Source organism: Myxocyprinus asiaticus, chromosome 19 (assembly GCF_019703515.2).
Source record: "Myxocyprinus asiaticus isolate MX2 ecotype Aquarium Trade chromosome 19, UBuf_Myxa_2, whole genome shotgun sequence".
NCBI classification, from domain to species: Eukaryota; Metazoa; Chordata; class Actinopteri; order Cypriniformes; family Catostomidae; genus Myxocyprinus; species Myxocyprinus asiaticus.
The window spans coordinates 27614409-27637836 of NC_059362.1; the positions used below are offsets into that span (position 1 = coordinate 27614409).

Sequence of the window (23428 nt, forward strand, 5' to 3'; positions counted from 1 at the left end):
GTGCCTAAATGCTAAAAAGGCTGTCCAACTAAAAGGTCCATAAGGAAATTTCTGCTGCCACCATGGCTATAAACAGCACCCCGAGAAAACTAAATAACTGAGGTTATATTTGCCCATATGTCATTCACAAACATCAAACCAGCTTCCAGATGAGAATTGAGTCCTGCATGCCACCTGCTTATCATTGTAAACTATGGCTGTGAATTATGGATTTTTTTTGTTTTTTTTTTTAAATCTTTGATGTAGAAGTATATGTATACGTGTCATAAAATCCGTGGACATGCTGTAATTGAATGTTGTGCAAAACCTTCTGCTGTTTTACAGTAGATGTTTTTAATAATCAAATGGGCAGATTTAGTACATATCAAGCTTTATTGGCAAGATAAACTTAAGTGTACATTGCCGATACATTATTAGACACTATACATACAGATATAAAACAAGCTGAATGCTGAAGTGTAATCTCAAACTAATATTTTCTCTGGCTGCCATTCAGTCTATATCAAGCAGGCTGTATCTTTCTCATGCGGTTTCGCTTTTTCAGATGACTGTGAGAGCATTTTTGGGCGATGCAAAGACATATGGCAGCTTGCCCATACCTCTCCCATTCCTGGCTCACCGCTTGCGGGTGAAGTCTCCATTCTCTGTACAGTAAATTGGCTCTCGTGTTTATAGTGTGCAACAGTCTGTTTCCAGAAGCAAAAATCCCATTCATTTTTTTCACAGATGAAAATCATTGATTTTCAACGATAACCTACCATGAGCTCTGAGGTTGTTCATCGATGGTATATGCTTCTGTTGAAGAGATCAGTCTGCGTTATATCAATTTCATTGTTTAAAATTTGTGTTTGATAGTGGAATTCCTGTTAAACAACTACATTACCCATGGTCCAGCAGAGAAAGCTTCACCAATCAGAGAACTGCAGCCAACATAGCCCACTAAACAAGCCCAGGAGTGACTGCCCACTCGAAAAACGCTTTGTGAATGACACAACCAAGTCAGTCTCCCTTCACCCTTAAACTACTTATATATTTGTACATAACACAGTATTTTGCAATAAATGTAAAATATATTGTTTTTTACACTACTAATCAACAACTTAAAATCAATAGTTTTATATATTCTTATAGTTTTTTATTTAATAACATAATTCACTGTGCTTCATGGGATTGTAGTTTGTGCTCTCATGAAAAACAGTAAGCACACAGTCTTGTACCCTTGTCTTTTGTCCAATTTTCAAATACTCAAAAAAAGGTTTGTAATGTATTGATTCACCTTGGAGCTGGTTGCTGTGGTTCACGGCTTACAACTCTTTTATGGAGGATTTTATGCAAAACATATGCATAAATTGAAGGGGGATAATACTTCCGGAACTCAGACGACTGAAAAAGTGTCCGAGCACTGTTGCGCTCTTTCATGCCCGGGACATGCGTTGCGCATAATCATAGGTGTCATTTACTGGTGGGATATGTCCCCACCACTTTTTGCCTTTGCCAATTTTGTACGGTACGTTGAGTGATAGCGGGCAGCGATGTTCTCTCGATGCACCTAGACACACACTCTTCTTGCTCCGCTGTTGAGCAGCTTGTGATCCTTTCAAGCGAAATCACAAAGCAAAATGCACACAGATGTGTCTCTGCCATAGGCAGAGCTTGTGTAAGCCTCCCCTGGACACGGGGCACAGGCATAGGGCTGCTAGGATCACTGTGACAACCGCCCCACCGCGGTGGTGGACTGCCACCGGCAGTGATGTGAACGTAAATGTATCAACTCATTAAACCGTGCGAAAACCTTAAATAAATTCATGATATAATAACATACAATCAGTAAAATATTAGATCCAGGGCCGTTTCTAGCTATAGACGGGTCGTTTTTTTAATTATTTATTTCTAAATATACTAAATGCTGCGAATAAGACTTAAACCATTACAGGGCACCCCTTGTAGCCAGAGAGGGAAGAGAGAATGTAACTGCAATTCTTGGTTGGACCTAAAAAATGTTTCAATATATTTCACTTAAGTTAGGCATAATGCCTTATTTTGCACATTGCAACTGTCCTAGTGTAGTGTTACAACTGTACCTGGTATGGGGACAGTTGTAACAAACGTGCTTCTTGTCTTCAAACACTAATTGCAGAAAACAATGTATGCAGGTTTTTGTTATTTATTTTGTTAATAGACATATATCTGATGTGAAAAAAAAAAAATCATGTTTATTCTGCTCTGTATTTGTGCAGTACAGCAAAAAGTGTTGCAACTGTACTCGGTCTGCCCTACATCTATGAGATGTCTGTTTTACATCTTTTCATCTTGAAAGCATCACAATCTAATCAACATCTGCAAAACATCTTACAAAGATCATTAACGTCTCAAAGACATCTGGTCAATGGCTTAATGACATCCAAGAGGAAACGTCTAATAGATGTATTGCAGATGAGCAAACAATGTAATAATAATAATGATAATATATATATATATATATATATATATATATATATATATATATATATATATATATATATATATATATATATATATATATATACATACACACACACACACACACACGTCATTTAACTGCAAGGTCAGACAGTTTATATTAATTAAATTGCATGTGCAATGAATATTGTATTGCCCACAGAAGTGAACTTAAGTCATTATGCATGATAAATATTTGGATGCTACTAATCCTGTTCTATTAATATTATAACATATTTTACATACCAATGTGAAGCAGTATTAGGAGAACAAAGAAAACTAATCTATAAGAGAATGCTTCATAGTGCCGTTCTTTTGACTTTTAAATGTGGACAAAGATAGCGAAAAGTAATTTTGTCTGCTAATAAAAATGTGCTGTTGTATGGAGTGTTATCTCAATGATGGATATCAACAATATTTTCGCATTGGCAGAGCCCTTGCTCTGTGATGGGTGGTTGGATGACCGAGACGCTCATGTAAAGTGTCAGTCAGCTGGTCGTCATGGTAACAGATAGGCGCGTAACCAGCTGAGTGAAGGCAGCAGTCTGAGCGCGCGGTGCATCTGCGAGGGGATTTATAAACGCTCTTTAAAGCTCATAGCCCTTCTCCAGCGCGTGACAACAGTTTACATGTGCGCTCTTCATTGACAGGTAGGCGCTTTTTCTTTAAAATTTCCACTGTAATCTACTTTTCTTCACAAGAATGATTATATTTTAATTAATTAAAATGTAAAGGGTATTAACAGTTGTCGCAAACTTGATTTAAAGATTAAATTATGGTCGGTTCAGAACCACGAGTAGCCTATATAAGTTTTTCCTTTAAACTGAGAGGTGGACAATCGGCATATCATATTTATTTCTGTTGCCTAACCTATATAATCTAAAGAAAGAATTTGGCAGCTCAGAAAATAATTTTACTTTAGCCTGTTACAGAAAAAATATGTAGTGTTATTTGCTATTTTTATAGCACACTCTTATTTTTAGCACGTTTGTTTACCTGCTAGTTTAAATTATTTAGATATAACAGATGTTTTTTTAAAAAGACTGAGAAATTTGTACTGTCACGCCCATCGTGTGTCTGTTTGTTCGTGTGCACAAGTTTTTTGTCTTTTCCGAGTTCAGGATCAAGATATATTCAAAGAATGAATACTAAAAAAAAAAAAATTTAAAAAAGAAAAAGAAAAAAGACAAAGCAATGAATCAATCAATCAATCAATCAATCAATATAAATGTTTCAACCAGAGAAACAAACTAAATTGTAGAATCCTTTTGAGTTCACCAAAATAATGTTTTGTTTTTGTTGCTGGTTTGCAGAACCTCCACATCTCTGAGCTGGCAGTATGTAAATGGAGAAACACCCACTTATGTAATTGTTCCAATATTCTCCGTGAGGACTAGGCCTACTGTTTACTTTGGTACTGTTTGATCAGCCATGTCAACACAAGAAAATGAATTTCCAGACTGCCAGGAGAGGGTAGGTTTGAAGAGAAAACTGACGGGTCCACCAAGACTTCTGCTGGGAAAGTCCAAATCGAGGGAGAAATCAGACAGGAAATCTCAGAGAAGGCAAAGACGAGGTATATGTTTTGATGATACACCAGATAATAATGATCTACAGCAACAAGACAATAATGGCAAAGGTGATGAATCGTCACATATTACCCACCACAGTCCTCAAGAAGCCTCAGAGGAAAAGGAAACGCAGCGAGATGTTCAAGGAGAGACCTTAGGAATTGGTATCACATTGGAGAAGAATGAAGGCAAAGAAGAAAATGTGGAAAATAAAACTGGAATGACTAGGAGCACTTCGAAAACAACCATTAAAAGGACATTTTCCTCACTCCTCAGGTGTGGTGTCAGAAAGAGGAAGAAATCTCACATTAGTTATGCAGAGGACAGAGTAGAGAACAAGATTGTGAGTCCACAAGAAACAAAGAAAAACAGCCATGCCAGAAAAAAAGCTCAAGACAACATGGGTAGCTCCATGCACGAGAATAAATTGTGTGAAGCAAACAGTAAGGAAGCTAATGGAAAAGGTAAAAGGAAGGTTTTCTTCACAGTGTGGCCCAGTTGTAAGAGATCTTCTGTCACATCCAGTGTCAATCTGGAAAGGGGGTGTGAAGAGCAAGATGATAACATGGTTTTTCAGGAGATAATGTCACCAAAAGGTTTGCCATTTAAAAAGCTCTACCACATATTTCCAAGAAGGAAGAAAGCACAGCCTCCTGTTAATCAATTTGAGTGTAGTGCTCCTAAGACGTCTCAAAATAAAGAAGTAGGGGATCAGTTGAATCAATTAAGTACTGATGTTATGGACATTCCCATTACTCATAATGAAGAGTACCAAAAAGAAGAACAAGTAATCAAGGAAAGTTGTGCAGAGACATTTACATTCAGTGCAGAGGTGAGCATTAACACAAATATTGGGTCATCCAACATCAATGACAAGCTAGAAATCTGTCCTGACCAAGATGAGAGCAAGATTGTCCTCTCAACCATGAATGAAAAACAACATCAGCTGTTAGAGTCAACAACTGAGGTTTCACAAACTTGTGGTCTTTTGGATTGCAGTAGCGGTAACTTTGACTCTGAATTGCCTGGCACATCATCATGTATTGCTGGTAATGATATGCTAACCTTAAATAATACAGACCAAGAAAAGCCTATTGAAAATGATATGAAATGCAGACCAGTGATTACTATAGAGCGTACATACTCATTGGAGGAAGAGAACCTGGAAGCCAGTGTGAATGAGGCACTGCAGTTTGATGTTCTCTCAAGGGGTCTTACAATGAATGGATCCTGGCAACATCTGCAAATAAACAGCATAACAAACAACACATTACATCCTTCAGATCTAAGTGTATACTCTGAAATAGACCATAGCCAACGTAATGAGACCTTGCTGATTCAGACAGCAATTTCAATGGTTCAAGCAGCCATCCGTGGTGCTCTGGAACAGCTTACAATCGAACAGCAGCATAATCAGATAAGTTTGGACCATGCATAACCACACTTCTGCACAAATGCACACATTTAATCCCTTATTTAGCAAATGGTTTCCTATTCCTCTTAGTTGTTGTATAAAATCTGGAAATAACAGATGAATGTAGAGAAACAAATGGAGATAGGTATCCTGTGACTTAATGTAAGATGATCTCTGTGTATAACATATTAGTGACATTTAAAATGATTAAATTATTGATGTCAGATAATGCAATTTTGTTGTAAAGTAAAATATTTAGTAAATGTATAAAGTTTTCTTGCATGTCTATATCCTCTCAAATGAGGAATATCAAATAATCAGTACTACAGTCTCAAATCCTCAGAAAGCCCACTGTAATTTGAGATTTTTTACATATAACATTTGTTCAAAAGTTAAATTACTGTTTGTTTGCACATTTTATTTAACGTTACATGTTACTGTTCATATTTTATATTGCAACACTATCTCTCATGTCACTGAATTGTAAGTCTATTTTCTATAACAATGAATATCCCACACATGACTCCAAGAAGGCATAGAGCCACATGCTTGTGGTATAATTATTTATTTATTTTGTCTCTAAAAAAATGACTGTTTAAATGTTTTGTAAAACTCTTTAAAATTAATGGTTACCTTTTTGTAATGAGCAGCATGTGCTCTATTGTAATGGTCACTGCCTCCCATTGGCATTAAAATGAAAATTCTGTCATCATTCACTCACCCTCATGTTGCTTCAACCCCATATGACTTTCTCTCTTCCGTGGAACACAAAAGTTGTTTGACAAAATGTAAGCATCAGTCACCATTCCCTTTTATTGCCTGTTTTTTACATACAATGAAAGTGAATGGTAACTGAGGCTGCCAGTCACTCACATTTTTCCCTTTGTGTTTCATGTATGACAGAAAGTCATACTGGTCTGGAACAACATGAGGGTGAGTAAATGATTACAGTGTTTTCATTTTTGGGTGAACTGTAACCCTTTAACCTTAGACCACACATATGTGGGTCAAAAATCACATGGCAGTCTACTTTTTGACTGTAATTTTTACATGAAGTGGTCTTTTGATCTGCTACTCCAGGTATTCATCAATTCAGGTGTTTTTGACCATGTGTACTGAAGTTTTTAACATCTAGTTGAATATTTTTTTTACATTTTAAGGCTGCACTACATAACTGTGTGCTCTCTAGCAACATTTGTGGTTGAAACTTAAAATTGCACACAATTTGTGGAAGAACACTTTATGTCAGTCGTGTTTCGGCACTGCTCTTCTGGCGGATGAATGTCATGATTTAAGCTTACCTGGACATCGCCTGTGTGTGATCATGACTGGGAGATATTCAGAGCCAGAGTCATAATGTGTATTTTTATGTTGATATTATGTTATACAATTAAACATTTAAAACTGAAATATTACTTGCTTTGATGAAGATAAACAACACTCATATTTACATATTTTGGATGAATTAATTTTACACTTATAGCGCTTTTCTGACACTACACTCAAAGCCCTTTTACATTGAGAACAGGGGACTCAATCACCTCAATCACTACCAGTATGTTTTAATATGATTTTTCAAGTGTTTTATCTACTATTAATGCTTGTATTGTGCTAAACTTATCAATTTAAGAGGTGAAAGTTGTGATATGGCTGATACGAGTTCAATGGAAGAATTTATTATATTGTACAGTCTCAATTGATAAAGCAAGTGATCCATAATACTACAATAGTATGTCCATTTAATGCACACCATAATTCTGTAAACTAAAAACATAAAACGAGGATTCAATAATGATCTGGATAAAATATACTTTATTAAACATGAAAATAATATGCTTATATATGCAATATAACAATTACAAGAAGTCAATTTCAGAAGTCATACATATTAGTAAACATTTCACAGTAACTTCCCCTGACAACATAGATACATTGCGATGATCGGTTAACACACATGTAATGTTCAATTCATCCAAGTATGACAAGCAATATTAGCTTCAAAAACCCTACCAGACAACATATCCAAGCAATATAGCTGGTAAACATCTTCGCTAAATGGATAACGAATAAACATCCATTCAGATTGCTGCGATGCTGTCCTGAACTCTGTGAGTGTGATTGACTGAACTGAACGTACTTTCTCCAGCCAGAACATGAGGCAGACAGTTCTTCTGTCCTGTGTTTATGGACATGATGTAATGACACAAGGATGTACAGCAAAATCCAGCGATTTCCGACCCAACAGCTCAAAATACACATCATTTTTATAGGCTTACCGTAGTGAGTCGGGGTAAGGAAAGGACATTGTTTTGAACACTGACTGTTTATGTACTCAATCAATAATGGTAATTTGTTAATGTTTAACCAAAAATCTTACGTAGTGCAGCTTTAAGAGAATTTGCATCACTATCACTGTGTATGTATGAATATGTGGGTCCTATATGTTTGCTATGGTGTTTAATGCATTTAACACTGGTATTACTTGTAATACATTTATTGTTTTCAGTTTCCATTTGTTATGTAATTAAATATATGTTAAATATCATGTTCACATTCATATTGTGTGTCATATGCAAGTATAGCAAGTTGTCATTCAGCTAATGCTTTTATGCAAAGTGAATGACATCATACCCATTACAGGGACAGTCCTCAAAAGCTCTAGGACCACTTCTTAGTATGTTTGAATCTTTTGTCTTTTGTCAGTACCCTCCACCACTTCAAACAACAATTATAGATACAGAGAGTAACATAGAAATATAGTGTCATACAGCAATATAGAGTATAGTTTATTTTTTTTTTCTCAAGTTTATAATTAGTTTTATAAAAAAAAAAAAAAATAAATAAAAAAAAATAAAAATGACCCCAGTCCACTATAATGTATGTATGTGTGTGGGCAGAGTTGTTGAGATATTTCATATTTTACCACCAAACATGGAAATTGCCCATATTTCTGTTATACAGCCTTCTTTTCCTACATAATTTTAAATGTGTGTGAAACTCTTCAGGATTTAATACAAGATATATCAACCATTTAACATTTAAATTATAAATAATATTATCATTATAGTTCATTTTCCTTGAAAAAATAAGTAGGTTTATAAAGAATAAGCATCTTTTTAGATCCACATTATGCAATTAAGGGGGGTAAGGTGCGTTTTATGTTTAAGGCAACATTTTTATGTAAATAAGTGGTCTGAGAGCCCAGGTGTGTGCATCAGTGTTTCAATACATATTTAAATGAGGCCCTAACTGAAGCATACAGTGCAATTGTTATACACAATACTAAGTCACTGACTACTGTACAAGAGTTTGGGAGCTTCTCTCAAAGAGACTCAAAGATTTCACAGAATTGGTGAAAGGGAAGTCATGCAAAATGTTTTTGTGTCTACATGCTACTCTCTTGTGGTACTAAGTTGTTACTACAATACACTAGTTATAGGGATAGTTCACCCAAAATGAAAATTATCTAATCATTTACTCACCTTCATCCCATCCCAGATGTGTATGACTTTCTTTCTTCAGCAGAACACAAACAAAGATTTTTAGAAGAATATCTCAGCTCTGTAGGTCCAAACAATGCAAGGGAATAGTGAACAGAAAATTTTAGCTCCAAAAACCACATAAAGGAAACATAAAAGGAATCCACATGACTCCAGTGGTTAAATCCATATCTTCAGAAGTGATATGATAGAGAAAAAGATGAGATAAAATGGTGAGAATTTAAATTTTTGGGTGAACTATCTCTTTAAATCAGGTAAAGTTAGTGCCACTGGAACCAATGACAAAGTACACATAGATGCATTATAAATCACTGTTTATTCAATGTGCCATTTATTTAAAAAAATAACCAGAACACAGTATCACACAATGGCGCTGAGTGCTGATGATTAATTCAGTTGAAAAGGGACTGTTTGAATGCACTACAAATGTCACACAAATAACACAAATGCAAGTTTCGCTGATTTTAAAACACTCATCACAGTACACCAACCTCAGTTTGAGTATTCAATAAATATAACTGCAAAGACTGGTGTTTAGACGGTTCAAATACAACACAAAGGAAACCATGTCTACCATCCGTGATGTCTTAAAGTTGAAAAATCATGTGATTTTTTTCATATGTCTCAGATCAGATGCTTCAGCCTTTATCTGTCTAGAGGTGTTGTGTTTGACAATTACAGTATAGCATTGTCCCATCTTTGTAATTATGCTCTGTCCCAGTTTATGTAGTAAGTTTTCTAGCAAAGTTGGTTTGTACTTTACATTTCGTACACAATATAATCTTGAAAGTATTTTAGCATATCAAAATACTTTTAGAAAAGCACCACGTGCACACATTCTTAATACAGATTACTCTGATTGTGTAGACGTCTTGGACAACTTTGCAAAAATAGGCACTGTTTAAATGTATGTTAACTTTAAAAATGAAATAGAACCTCTGGATTTGGTTAAACTGGCTAAACAATAGTTTAAGTGCTTTTTATACAGAGATGTTTGGCAAAAATATTCTAAGGCACTGAACCAGATTTGAAGAAAATTTGTTTCGATTTATAGGGAAGGAATCATTTAGAATATCTGCTCAGTCAATTTCAATCATTAGACCACAACTGAAAAAATACAGACATAGTTATATAATAAGCTTAAGATGACCTCTAAAACAAATATTATGATTGTGGTCATTCATTGAGTGGCACTTTATATTCAGTGCTGTTTGAGTTTCATTTGCACATGCTTGTCAATTTAACACTTTCTTTGAGTATATTATTGACCTGTAATACCTGTCATAGAAATCCAACAGTGTTCAGTCATCCAAGAGTCAGCAACATCATTAGACATCAATACTACAATCATCAACACTAAGTCTTAAACAAAATTCTTGTACATACTGAATAACATATTGATAAGGACTTTTGAGACAGGACATAAGTGTATTAATGCTGAGGCAGAAAACAAAATTCATTTGTATAGATTTATGTCAAAGACTACATACCCATACATCATTCCACAGTCACTGCGTCTACACTCTCCTGAGAGACTTCAGAGTCCAGTGAGTAGCAGGAACTGCCATTATCCTGAGTGTCCTTGCCTACTTCCTCTCCCGTGGCTGCTGTAATTTCTGGCTGGACCTCGTAACCGTGGAGTAGCTGCCCACAGAATCGACTGTAGCGGTGGTATCGTAACGGCTTGCCCACATGGGCAAACATGTGCTCCTGCAGCTGGCTCTTCTGGGAAAAGCCTAGGTTGCAGACGGCACAGGCCATCTTTCTCTTTCGTTTGAAGGCTGCCAACGGACTGGCGCTTCTTCCAGTCCCGCCACCTCGCCTAAGTTCTACAGCCAGCTCTTCTGCCAGGGCCTGGCTGTGCCGTAGGGCCTCCTCCAAACTACCAGTGTCCACACGCTCCTTATGCTCCCCCGTTTTGACCTCTGAAGAGCCCTCCATCAGACTGCTAGGCTCGAGGGCACAGGCTGCGTGGGTAAAAAGGTGCTCTTGTAGGCCTTCGGGTGACAGACAGCGTTCACCACACTGAGGACACAAAAGTGCTAGAGGGCCATCCTTGAATAGGCCTGCTTGGCAGGGGCTCTCCTGGGTTGGGGATAGAGAGCAAGGCTCCTTCTCGCCTTCCTGTTGTTGTTGTTCTTCCTCCTCTATCCTCTCCTGCTTGATCTGTGCAGAAATGTCAGTGTCATCCCAGGAGGCCACTGAGGATGCGGCGCGGAAGCTTTGAGGCTGCCGCTCAGACGTGCCCTCTAGCCCTACAGCAAGTGTTAATCGTCCATTTGTGCGATCAGCCCTAGTACTGGAGCGCCCGTCCTCAGGGTCCCGTGAACCACCAGCCTTAAAGCCTGAGTTCTCTTTATTGGCTAGCTGTGAAGAGATCTGTATACCATAGAGGTTGGACATACGATTGGGGTCAGAGGATGCATCAGGGCCACCTTCACCTGTTTTACGGCAGAGCTGGTATGCATGAAGGAACTTGATGCCCTCCTGAAGTCTGCCCTGGTCTACAGGTTGTTTGGGTCCCATGCCAGTATACATTATGTGTAACAGGTAGCTGAAGACATCTGGTTGAATATCTGTGGGCTGGATCTTGATACACTCACTGAAAAAAAAAAAGAGAACCAGAAAGGTAATTTGAATTACAGCAAGCAATTTATAATTTCCATCTACAGTATGCGTGAATACATTTAGTAATTGTCATTCAGACTATATCTGGTGCCGTATTAAAATGCCACAACTATGAGACAAATTAGCACTAGTATGAGGATTTTAACGCATTAATCCCACCGGTTACATTTGAGACCAAAATTTAGTTTGAAACTTAAAGGGTCTACAAAGAGTAGTTGATGTGTTTTACACAAAGTTGTCAACTATAAATGAAAGTGCAGTCTGTCTTGATTTTATTTTTACATTAGAGGTGCAAATAATCACATCACCAGAGCCACCTGAGCATCTGAAAGATGATGTTTGTGTCAAAGCTCCATAAAAGGAAACAATAAAGCCTGTCATAATGCACATACAACTACCATATTTGGTGCATATATTAAAGTGTCTATTATTGATTTAATAATAAGATTTATCTTGATTTCTCTATAAATCATGCTCACAGTTAAAAATGTAAGTGGACACAATTTTGACCAATGGAAAAACACAGAGCCTCATTTTTCAATAGGTAACTGATTGAGTCCAGTTATAAAATTGCAGATTTCAAAGTATTGTTACAATTAATGAAATAAAGAAAAATTAAAAAGAAATATACATTTATTCTTGGTTTATCATTTCCAGTAAAAAAAAAAAAATATTTTTACAATTGTGATCAAGAATAAAGCACATACTTTCACTAACTTTTTATTTGTATTTAGTTTTTTTTATAAGAAAAGGCATGCAGTTGGTTTCATTGGGCTATCCAAGAAGTAAAATATATGTGCCCACTTAGCTGAGGAAAGATAAATGGGTTAACATTTTAAATCAAGCATTCTTCCTTCACATGCATCTTTGATTATCTTATGTATATTTAAAGCATACATACCAATATGTTGGTATGCTTCACGATAAATTATACTGGACATTCCAAGGGGGAGTATTAGCTAACCTGGACTGATGGATAAAGATCATTTTGAAGTAGTTTGAGAACGCAGCGAGGACTGCACGATGAGCCTTGAAGTATACGTTGCCAATGGCAACAGTGCAGTCACACAGAAAGCCAAACTCCCTTTGGACGTTCAGCTGCTGCAGGAGGAACAGACTATGGGCAGACACATCCATCTCAACCTCCTACACCCACATACACAGAATGCAAAATAATGTCAACAAAATAATGCACAACATAAGCCTAACTTGAGAAGCCTACTCTCTCCAGGATGTTATGATAGTATTATTTCAACATATATTAAAGGGATATTTCTCTCGAAATGAAAGTTCTATTAAGCCATCATATTCCTCTTAACCTATATGACTTTCTTCCTTGCAACACCAAAGGCAATGTTAGGCACTTCACCATTCACTTTCAAGGTATGTAAACAAACAAAACAAAACAAAAACATGAGGCGAACATTCTGTCTAGCATCTCATTTTGTTTTCCACAGAAGAAAGAAAGTCATTGTGGTTTGGGACAACATCAGGGTGAGTAAATGATGACAGAATTTTTGGGTAAACTATCCCTTTAATCAGTGCAGCTATTTAGTCCGTGCTGCTATTGTAACTGTAACTGGCGACCTCTATTGATTAAAAATGGTAATACCATTTAAACAATTTTTGAGACATAAACCAGATGTTTACATCTGCATAGGATTGTGATTTTTACAGTGACGTATTCTGTGACAATGCGTCTGTAAATGACATTCTTACATTGCTCATACGAATATATTATTCGGACATTTCACAATATCTTAATAATTGTTTTAAGCGGTACACTTCTTAAATTGTAACTTGTTCTAAAGTGTCATATTTTATTGTTTTCATAAATTATACTTTTCGTAAGCTGTACGTCAAAACGCAATGACTGGCTTGTATTGACTGTTTACAGAGCAACATTTTTAAGTCTTTGCATTTAAACCTGACCAGACAATACCTGACAGTGATTCCTAAAATCATTACACAAAAGGGCATTTAGAAACAGCAATTGTTCGTCGCTTGGAAAAAAATTACATTCTTGAATGAATGGATAGTACACAAAATATCGTGGAGGAGCAATTGATAACATGCTTTTGTCATCTGTTTCTCTGGCTTTCAGCAGATTTGTCCGCGACAGAATCGTAATAATTTTCACACGTCTGGTCTATACCGATCAAGTGTTGTCGAAGAAACGGTGTACGTTTTCATGCACCTTGGCAAACAAAACATGCATGAATCAAAGCACACATATAATGCATTCATACGGTCCTCAAAAAATGCATTCTTACCAACTATATGAGAGAAACGGATAATAATTTCGTATTTGTTGCAGCAGGAAAATTCTCTTATGGTCTCACGGATCTTCCTATGCGATTGACGGCTTAGCTTGTTATCCGTCACGTGACCATACTGTACATTGGCCGATCCAGGCGCACACCTACTAAAAATCATAAAAAAAGCAGATGCTTTGTTTTTTTTATGTATATGCTCGCTTGGTTATTGTTGTTATTCTTTTATGATGAATGTCTCAACCACGGTATTAATGAGCTTGACAAGTGTAGTGGTAAACTTACTACCTAAAATGGGTGAAACCAATGATTACTTGCATGCACGAGACCGCAAAGGCAGTTGTGAAATAAACCAGACCTTCTCTTAGGATCTCAGGTGCTCCTAAGAGATCTTTTGTTCAACAAAAATATTTCCCCATCCTTTGACTTTGTAGTGGCTAATTATTTGTCTTCTTTAACGTGTATTCAGGTAGCTATAGGATGACTCGTCCTGAAAAACACATTTTCATACATGGTTTGGTTGCATTTTCACTGTGCTGCGCGTGCTGGGGAGGGCTGGATTTGCGTGAGCGGGGCCGGATCTCAGTGCGGTGATAGAGCTCGAGCAGAGCGGCTGTGCGGAAGTTCTTTCATCCGCGCTGCAGAAGGGGCTTCGCCCTCGAGATTAGCTTTTCTCGTCCAAAGTTTTTGCTTGGACGAAGGCCAAACGACGTGGAATTTCTTCAATCTGTGTTTTATCTCGCAGTTTCTCGTTCGCTACAAGTTAGCGCCCATTACCGTCGGTGAGTATTTTCAGTGTCTTTTGCGTGTAAACATGAGCTAAATGTGACGCGTATGTGCGGGAAGCTGCGCGGGGGTGGCACTGCATGCTTGCGTGAGAGATCTCCCTACGACTATGGTCAGATATATTGTATTCTGGCGTCTCTCGATAGCAGAACCTTTTAAAACTTTCTATTATGAATCTTGTTAATCGTATGACCAGATATGTAGTTCGACGTTGTTCATATAGTTTGATTTTACTTTCAAGTGCGGTGTGATTGACAGCCACAACGCCCGCAAGATTCTGTCTCCGAAATAGGCCAATGAGAACCCGTGGGCGGGATGTAAACCTCACCGTTTGGCTTTATGTTTGTTTCAAACCAACTCTTGAAGCAAATTAATTACTTTATAATCAAACACAATGATTTTCTTCTTCCAGTACGTGTCTTTTCATGATATACTCAATTGTAGAATACAGTTTTGCACAGAAACTGTTATTATCCCAGTGTAAACTGTAGAATTATTAGAGCTTGACCAGAATATGAGTTATTTATGAAGTAATTCCACCCTTGTGTGGAATTTTAAATTTTTAGTTGCTATACAGTGCAACGCACAATATAGGACATATTATTTGTACATATAATTTTCAGTATGAAGCAAAAACCATGCCTATAAAATTAAAATATAGTAGTCAAATAATAGATCAATAACTTTTAAATATTTTAAATTTTATATATTGATATGTTGTTCCATAGAGATATATGGACATGGCTTATTAATTTAAAGGAAGATCAGGTGTTCAAAACTTAGTCAAGCTCAATCGACAGCATATATGGCATAATGTTGATTACCACAAAAACTTATTTAGACTTTCCCTTCTTTTCTTCAAACATTCTGGGTTCCAGTGGGGCACTTACAATGGAAGTGAATGAGGCCAGTCAGTTTCAAAAGTATAGCCACAAGATGTAAACAATATGCATTTTAACATCATTTGTGTGATAAAATCGCCTACTAACCTTTTCTGTGTAAAGTTATATGTAAATGTACAACTTCGTTGCTATGATAACGTAACATCTGTGACAAATGAATAGAAGTTAATCCGCCTAGAACAGTAGTCCACTGCAAAAACAAAGTTTTAAACAAACGTATAACTCAAATAATACACACGTTTTATAAGAATGTATGTAATTGCTTTTATAAGCTTCACATTTCTGCCTTTAAACCTTCCAAAAATTGGCTCCATTCACTTCCAATGTAAGTGCCTCGCTATAACTTAGACCTTTTTTTTTTCTTCTTCTTCTTTTAAAGTGGGATGAGTGGCAATGTATTTTTGTGGTGATCAACATAATGCCACAAATTCTGTTGATTGAGTTTAACTTGTATTAAAACTTGCATATTCCTTTAATGATCAGCCATTCATTTTGTAATATCAAGAAATTATCATGAAAGTCATAGTTAATGGACACCTGTGAGAGTGGTAAGGTCTCTACAAACTTGAGTTTTGCTGATGCGCTATTTTTTCTTGATGATCCTGCACAGGGTAATGGCACGGCCAAGCCACAGCGAGCATGTCCTGCAGCAGCTCAATAACCAAAGGGAGTGGGGTTTCCTCTGTGACTGCTGTATTGCCATAGGGGACATTTACTTCAGGGCTCATAAGGCCGTGCTGGCAGCCTGCAGCTCTTACTTTAGAATGATGTTCATCAGGGACCAGCAGGCAACTGCACGATTTGATCTCAGCAACATGCAAATCAGCGCAGAGTGCTTTGATCTCATTCTGCAACTCATGTACCTTGGCCGCATTGCTGTGGATCACTATGAATTTGAGGAGCTGAAATCCTCCATGGCCTACCTACAAATGTACTACATCCCTGACTCACTTGAGGAACTCAGAGACATCCGGACGTCCAATCTGACTCCTTCGTCCTCTGCGTCATCCTCTTCATCATCTAGCTCCTCATCCTCATCCAGCGTAGTGGGAGGTAAGATGATGTTTGGTGTTCGAATGTTTGAGCAGCAGAGGCCTAGCCCTGTTGAGACTGAGCATGCTCCCACGGCTTCAACCGCAACTACTCATCAGAACATTAACATCTCCACTGTCAGGCCTGCTGAAGATGTGGTCATACCACACCCTCCACCACACTCGGAGACCATTGTGGACCAGCCATGTGACTTGAGGAAGAGGACTCCGGGCCGAAGCTCTGCTATGAAAGAACGTCCTCGGTTTGGTCGCACTTACACATGTGATGATTGCGGCTTTGTCTTCAGCTGTGAAAAGCTGCTCATTGAACACATCCTCACATGCACCAATCGCAAAGCTTTCCAGGCACCCAAAGTCAGTAAAGAGGTTTATTGTGACACTGGCAAAGCAGAGAGTTCAACCTCAGAGGGGACAGATGAACACAGAACAATTTGCAAGGGGGAAGACGACTGGCCAGACCACAAGCCAGACACAGAGACTGTGATCAGGTCTGTCTCCACTTGCGTGGACAATGAAGCTACGTTCTCCAGGAATATAACCATTAAAGTGGAACAAGATGATGATTCCGAGACAGGCTTAGAAATGATAAAAGTAGTAAAGGTAGGAAATCATAATGTAGGGAGCTGCAAAGTTCGTAGCAGGGTATACAGAGATAGTATTGCAGATCAGATTAAATTTGACAGCGAGGAAGAGGCTGGAGGATCTACCATGGATGGTACCACCCATGCTTTGGAGGGTCAAAGTAAGGGGTTAGGCACAGATGCAGAAGTGCACAGGATCAAGGAAGAAAAGCAAGATGGTGCTTGCATTCCGTGTGAATTGTGTGGAGTCCTGCTGACAGAGGAGGATCAGTCTGCTCATTACATCTCCAGCCACATGGGACATATCTGCGCCTGTGGAAGGTGCGGCCAAGTGCTCATTAAAGGCAGGCAGCTGCAGGAGCATGCTGAGCGCTGTGGTGAGCCCCAGGGAATTGAGACTGACTCCCCAGGTGAGGATTCACCTCTCCTTGAAGATGGCGAGGCTATGGAAGAGGGCTTACTGGAAGGGACTGACTTGAGCTTTCGCTGTCCTCTCTGTGGTTTGATATTTGAAAGTGAGAGTCTTGCTGTTGAGCACACATTGGCTTGTCCTGAACAGGAGCCATTCCGGCCTGTCCTGTTAGACGACGGTGGTGAGCCCGACCATCGGCGCAAGCATTTCTGTGCCATTTGCGGTAAAGGTTTTTACCAGAGGTGTCACCTACGGGAGCACTACACCGTGCACACCAAGGAGAAGCAGTTTACCTGTCAAACCTGCGGTAAGCAGTTTCTGCGTGAGCGACAGCTTCGGCTGCATACTGACATGCACAAAGGAATGGCACGATATGTGTGCCCTGTGTGTGACCAGGGTACCTTCCTCAAACATGATCATGTGCGACACATGATCTCTCACCTGTCAGCTGGAGAGACTATCTGCCAGGTGTGTTTCATGATTTTCCCCAGTGGTGAGCTCCTGGAGAAACACATGGATGTACATCTGTACATCTGTGGTGTGTGTGGAGAGAAATTCCGCCTCCGCAAAGACATGCGGAGCCACTACAACTCCAAGCACACCAAGAGACAATGAGAGGCAGAGTTAACAACATACACTCTGCAAATGAATCTTTGAAATAAGCCATACTGTAAATGTGAGATCAAATCTATGCACTTAGACACCAATTCTAACCTTTAAAACTGCACTTTCTGTGTGTATGCAAATCTGGACGTGTTGCTCAATGTTTTGGTGTGTTTATAGTGCATCAAGCTTTTGTCCTCAGTTTCATATGAGATATATATAGAGATAAATATCAAGATAAAGCCTTGACATCAGCTAAATGACACTATCACTGGTGTTGCAGTTGAAAATACTATATAGGTCAATGCTTGATCTGCAGTTATGAATCTGGCTCATAACTAATAGATTGACATCTCTCATTGCAAGAGAAAGAATTAGTCTATGTCCATCTATTAAATAATTTCTGTTCATAAAGCTTTAATGATGGTCCACATTGGCCAATCAAAGTTTATTTTAACTTCGTATTTAAGAGAACATTTGTCAAAGGGGTCATTGTTTTTTTATGTTATTGGTGGTGCTCTTATATTCCTAGTAAACACAGAAGTCCAAGCACAGATGTCTTTATCCATTCTGCTTTCATTTGGCATTATTTCAAGTAGCTTTGGTATCATTACTTAAATGGTTATAATTTTCCACACTCATTTGCCCTTAAGGCACTAAGATATTAATGGAGAATAGATAATGCAAAGTACACTGGTCCTGTTACCCCTTGTTACCAGAACACTAAAAATACTGCATTTGATAAAAAGCAGAGAATAACACTCCTGATGATGCCTTTAGCTAGTTGTACCTGCTTAACAATTACACATACACAACCTAGGAATCTATGCAAACTGTTTTAAATTCAACCCCAGTTTAGTTTACACAGAGTTCATATGAAATCAAGTGTCACATTTGTGTATAGTTATATCAGTATACCAGAGATTTTCATCTACTGTTCATCTAAACAAACTTACGAAATCTTAATGAAAGTTTGTAAGCAAGCATCTGTTTCTAATAAGAATGACATGTTACACAATACTTATTAGCCTACACGGTTTCTATTCAGATCGACCAAGCTGTATCAAAATGCTTTTAATAGAGGGTCCATCTAAAGCTTAAAATAGGTCTTAACATTTGAATTAATAACTTGATTAAAGTCTTGATGTGAAATCTGAGAATGTGGAAATGCCATTTAGTGCTTGCACAAGGGTGTAGGGTAATTTATTGCATTATTGTGTTAATAAACAAGCACTTCAGCTATTGTTATCGTGTTTAAATCTCCCATGAAATCTCCCACAAATAGGTTTGTTTTGAGTTTTGTTTGTTTTGAAGTGACACTGATTCTGGCAAGTGAGCAGATAATGTATTTGGAGCTGTGGTCCAAGAAAACTGTCAGTGGGGTCATATGGTCATGCAGATTAATCTAGACACAAAGAATGATTCGATTAAGAACAGGCAGTCTGGCTTAATTTGGGACAATACTCAACACTTTTGTTTGAAACAAGTCGTCCCGTCCAAGCAAACTAACCTTTTCAGGCTTGCATATAAAAGTTAATGTAATGTTTTGTGTGAAAGTATATAAAGACAATGTTACAGTGGAGTTTATGCAGTTTACATGTAGTCTTTATTGTTATAAAACTAAAATTGGAGTTGTAATTAAGGACCAAAGCAACCATGAGTAATATTAATTGTTAACAGCTCAAGCGTTTGCACTGGGCGTCCAGCAGTTTATTTGGATCACGTGATGATCTGAACCTGGTAAGAATATTTGTGTGACTGGAACATCATCACTATTGCAAGTAATATATGGAATTATTGTTTTTGAGCTTATTTTAAAACTTTCCTTCAGTGTTTCATATGTTCTTGGATTTTAAAATGTAAAATAAAATTTTTTAAATACTGGTAATTTGTGTGACACTTGATATTATGATCTGTTTTTGCAAACATGAGTGCTAAAGCAATTCTTACAGTCTTTACAGTTTTATCAGACATTTCTGTAGTCAGACTACAGGATGACTGCTGCTTTAATAAAGCCCTCTCACTGCTGGATTAAGGCAGCACCACATTTGCCATGCAAATGTTCACTCAAAACCCATCCAGGATATTTTATGCCTTTACTTAATAACATCTGGCCTCTTTTTGTGCATGAGCTTGAAAACGACATACCCAAAGTAAAACTCTTCCAATTCTTGAACCCTTTGGTCTACAAACACAAACTTGGGCTCGTTTGAAAGTAGACACTTAGACATTTGTTATTCAAGAGTAAAAATGTATCATTGTAGTATTAAAAAAATTAGTTAGAGCTATTCAAATATTTTGAATAGTGACCGCAAATATTATTTATAAAAATTTTTTTTTTTTTAAATATGCAAGACTATGTGCAGAGCCCCAAAAACACATCTGATACAAAGCCACAGGTCTGATGAAGGTCTGACACAATTTTGAAGTCGATATGGCCAAAACTCTTTGTTCCATAATGATTTATGTAAGTGTACTTCCAAAAAAAGGCCATTTGGAGGCGCCAATAGACTACTTGTAGTAACTCCATAAACCAATTATCAAAGTGGTTCAAAACACACAATTAAAAAAATTCCACACAAACCAAAATATACATGAAGATATAATTTTTGTATTATTTGGGAATATATTAAAATGCTTTACATATATATTTATGAATTTTATAAACAATGTGAAAAGAACATTACAATTTGAAATGTTGCAATGGAAATAAACATTTACATACAATAAAGATGTTGCTGTTTTCAGAGCTTTTGCTCTGCTGTTCACCCAGAATCTTTAAACACTGCCTCAAGCCAGGGAGCCTTGCTCTCCCCGGCTTCAATCACTGTCAGTGAAGCCCGGAGCACACCTGCTCCCAATGCAAATTGAACGAAAAGCAGTGAAAAAAAAAAATGCACTGGGAGCGCGTGTGCTCTAGGGTCTAACTCATGGTGAGCGAAGTTGGGGAGTGTGGCTCATCTCGGCTTGAATGACATGCAAGAGCCCCCTGGATGTGCAGTTGAACAGGGGGTTTGATGAAAAAATGCAATCGGGAGGAGTGGTTCCTCCAGGCCCTCGATGATGATGACTGAAGCCAAGAAGGATGGTTCCACTAGAGTTGAATGGCATGCCTGAGCCCCCTGAATGTGCAGTTGAACAGGGGGTTCGAATGAAAATGCAGTCGGGAGGAGCAGCTCCTCCAGGGCCTCGTGATGGTGACTGAAGCCGAGGAGGGTAGCGCCTCTCAGCTTGAGGCAGAGGCTAAAGGCCCTGGGTGAATGGCAAAGCAAAAGCATTGAAAAAATGTCAATGCATTGGGAGCGCGTGTGCTCCAGGGTCTAACTCACGGTGAGCGAAGCCAGGGAGGGTGGCTCATCTCGGCTTGAATGACATGTCCGAGCCCCCTGGATATGCAGTTGAACAGGGGGTTTGATGAAAAAATGCAGTCGGGAGCATGTGTCCTCCAAACTCTCAGTGATGGTGACTGAAGCAGAGGAGGGTGGATCAGATCACGGGTCCAAAAGCCGAGTTCTTTGTCAACAGTACGGCAGTAACATGCTTTAACTGCACACCGTGCGTAAAAGCGCAAACACAAAAAACACATTCCACAGTTTTCCACTACAAACCTTCGCGAATCGGCATCAGGGATATATATATATACAACCCTCATTTCGTTGTTTTCATCTTTTCATTAGCTACACGACCCATCAGTCAAAAATGATCTAGCTTTTCATTGGCCGGCATTATTCAGAGACAAACATGGATGACGCAAATTTTTACGTTACTTATTTTGACTGTCCTGTTTGGCTATTTTGAGTGACTACCCAATCACAACTGCACAGAAAATTTTGAGGGAAGGTTCATTTTTTCATAAGACTTTCCCAAATATCATGTTTGGGTGCTTTCCTACTGAAACACTACACAGAGTGCAAGATTTAGCAGAGAATGGACATGAATGATAACGTGTTGAATATGTAAAACCTGAACATTTCTTCAAATTTGTACATTTTTGGACTAAAATCTCTAATGGATTTTATTTATTGGACTCTTGCAATGAAAAGCATACTGAAGTTTAGAGGATTGTGCTCGTCTGTGTTTGGCTGGAAGACAATAAACTTCAGAACTTCCGGTTTCATTTTCCATGTTTTGATTTTTACTCTTGACACGTTTAATACAATCTTATTGTTGTAACTTTGCGATTGTCAAAATCTCTTTAAAATATCAAATCTTGAGACCCAGATCTTTCAAATGATAAATTGGATGTCAATATTAGTTTACAATTTCACAGTTTAAGCATGCATTAAACAAATTAAATGTAAATAAATATGCAAGTGGTCATTTTTGACCCACCCATCGTTAAGAGGTTAACCGACCACGGCAAACACAATAGCTTGCATATATGTTTTCCCTTTTAATGTAAATGACTAATTTAAGGTTTCAAATCATAATTTTGTGCATGATTTGCTCTACCTGATCCTGTATCTGTAGTTCTTTAACTGGCCCATTTACTTATTTGTAAAGACATAATATTAAGTGAATGGCTTGTAAAGATATAATATTTAACTTATTTATTAATATGTAATTTTATCATTTTACTTTATTTAACTATTTTTTGTTATGCTTTAAGCTTTTCAGTAATCATAATTATTATTGCTTTAAGATACTGACAATACTACCTGTTGTCTCCAAAGCATATTCGAAATGTATTCAATTTGTAAATGTAGAACTTTTATTTTTAAATGGAGCTGCAAAGTTGGAACAAACGATGATCTCAGGGCTGAGTTTGGAATGGCATACTACCATACTACTCTTGCTATTTCATACCTATTTATGGCAGAAATAGTAATAGTAGTATGGTAGTATGTATGAACTCAGCCTAGGTCTGTGGGAAAGTACAATCATATAATCACTGGCAGGGAAATCAAATGATTTTTTTTTCCTTTTTTTTTTTTTTTTTTCCGGTTGCATGTAGTAAGACTTGACTCATGCTCATTAGTTTTTACAAACCATTAATTATAAACCATTAATTTGTTTACCAGTTAGTGCCATCTCTCGCCTCTAGATGGTGACATTTCTGTCATAATATTCTGCCCAAGGTTGTAGTCCCACTCTGTAGCCTTTATTTTGGTATAATTCTCAGTACAAATGACCAAACAGACCATAGATTTATCTCAAGCTCTCAAATTGGGTTGTTCTCATGTCTGGTTAAAAGCTTTTTAATGTCTCCATGTTCCCCTAACAGCTTT

The 23428-nt window shown here is 37.7% G+C and overlaps 3 protein-coding genes across 5 annotated transcripts; 2 read left to right on the forward strand and 1 right to left on the reverse strand.

The window, feature by feature from the left end:
* The first annotated feature begins 3096 nt into the window (after positions 1–3096).
* On the forward strand, positions 3097–8008 carry si:dkey-1h6.8 (uncharacterized). The gene is made up of 2 exons (XM_051644788.1): positions 3097–3128; positions 3792–8008. The coding sequence occupies exon 2, from the start codon at positions 3910–3912 to the stop codon at positions 5485–5487; it is 1578 nt and encodes a 525-aa protein (XP_051500748.1). The 5' UTR covers positions 3097–3128; positions 3792–3909; the 3' UTR covers positions 5488–8008.
* A 1263-nt stretch (positions 8009–9271) lies between these two features.
* On the reverse strand, positions 9272–14457 carry LOC127409873 (zinc finger and BTB domain-containing protein 25-like). Of its 3 annotated transcripts, none has more exons than XM_051644789.1 (3): positions 14376–14457; positions 12556–12737; positions 9272–11565 (listed from the first exon to the last, which is right to left on the reverse strand). In XM_051644789.1, the coding sequence occupies exons 1-3, from the start codon at positions 14388–14390 to the stop codon at positions 10461–10463; spliced, it is 1302 nt and encodes a 433-aa protein (XP_051500749.1). In that variant the 5' UTR covers positions 14391–14457; the 3' UTR covers positions 9272–10460. The 3 variants fall into 3 exon arrangements, with proteins under 3 accessions (XP_051500749.1, XP_051500751.1, XP_051500750.1); XM_051644791.1 differs by lacking the exon at positions 14376–14457 and adding an exon at positions 14223–14323; XM_051644790.1 differs by lacking the exon at positions 14376–14457 and adding an exon at positions 13865–13961.
* Positions 14458–14465: 8 nt separating this feature from the next.
* LOC127409869 (zinc finger and BTB domain-containing protein 1-like) lies at positions 14466–20081 on the forward strand. The gene is made up of 2 exons (XM_051644786.1): positions 14466–14646; positions 16163–20081. The coding sequence occupies exon 2, from the start codon at positions 16167–16169 to the stop codon at positions 18210–18212; it is 2046 nt and encodes a 681-aa protein (XP_051500746.1). The 5' UTR covers positions 14466–14646; positions 16163–16166; the 3' UTR covers positions 18213–20081.
* Positions 20082–23428: the final 3347 nt, after the last annotated feature.

Bases quoted from the DNA above. Each gene is read 5' to 3' on its own strand.
- si:dkey-1h6.8 (XM_051644788.1), top strand. From the start codon at position 3,910: ATGTCAACACAAGAAAATGAATTTCCAGACTGCCAGGAGAGGGTAGGT.
- LOC127409873 (XM_051644789.1), bottom strand. The intron at 11,566-12,555 runs GTTAGCTAATAC...TTTTTTTTTCAG, and splicing joins ATCTTTATCCATCAGTCCAG to TGAGTGTATCAAGATCCAGC.
- LOC127409869 (XM_051644786.1), top strand. From the start codon at position 16,167: ATGGCACGGCCAAGCCACAGCGAGCATGTCCTGCAGCAGCTCAATAAC.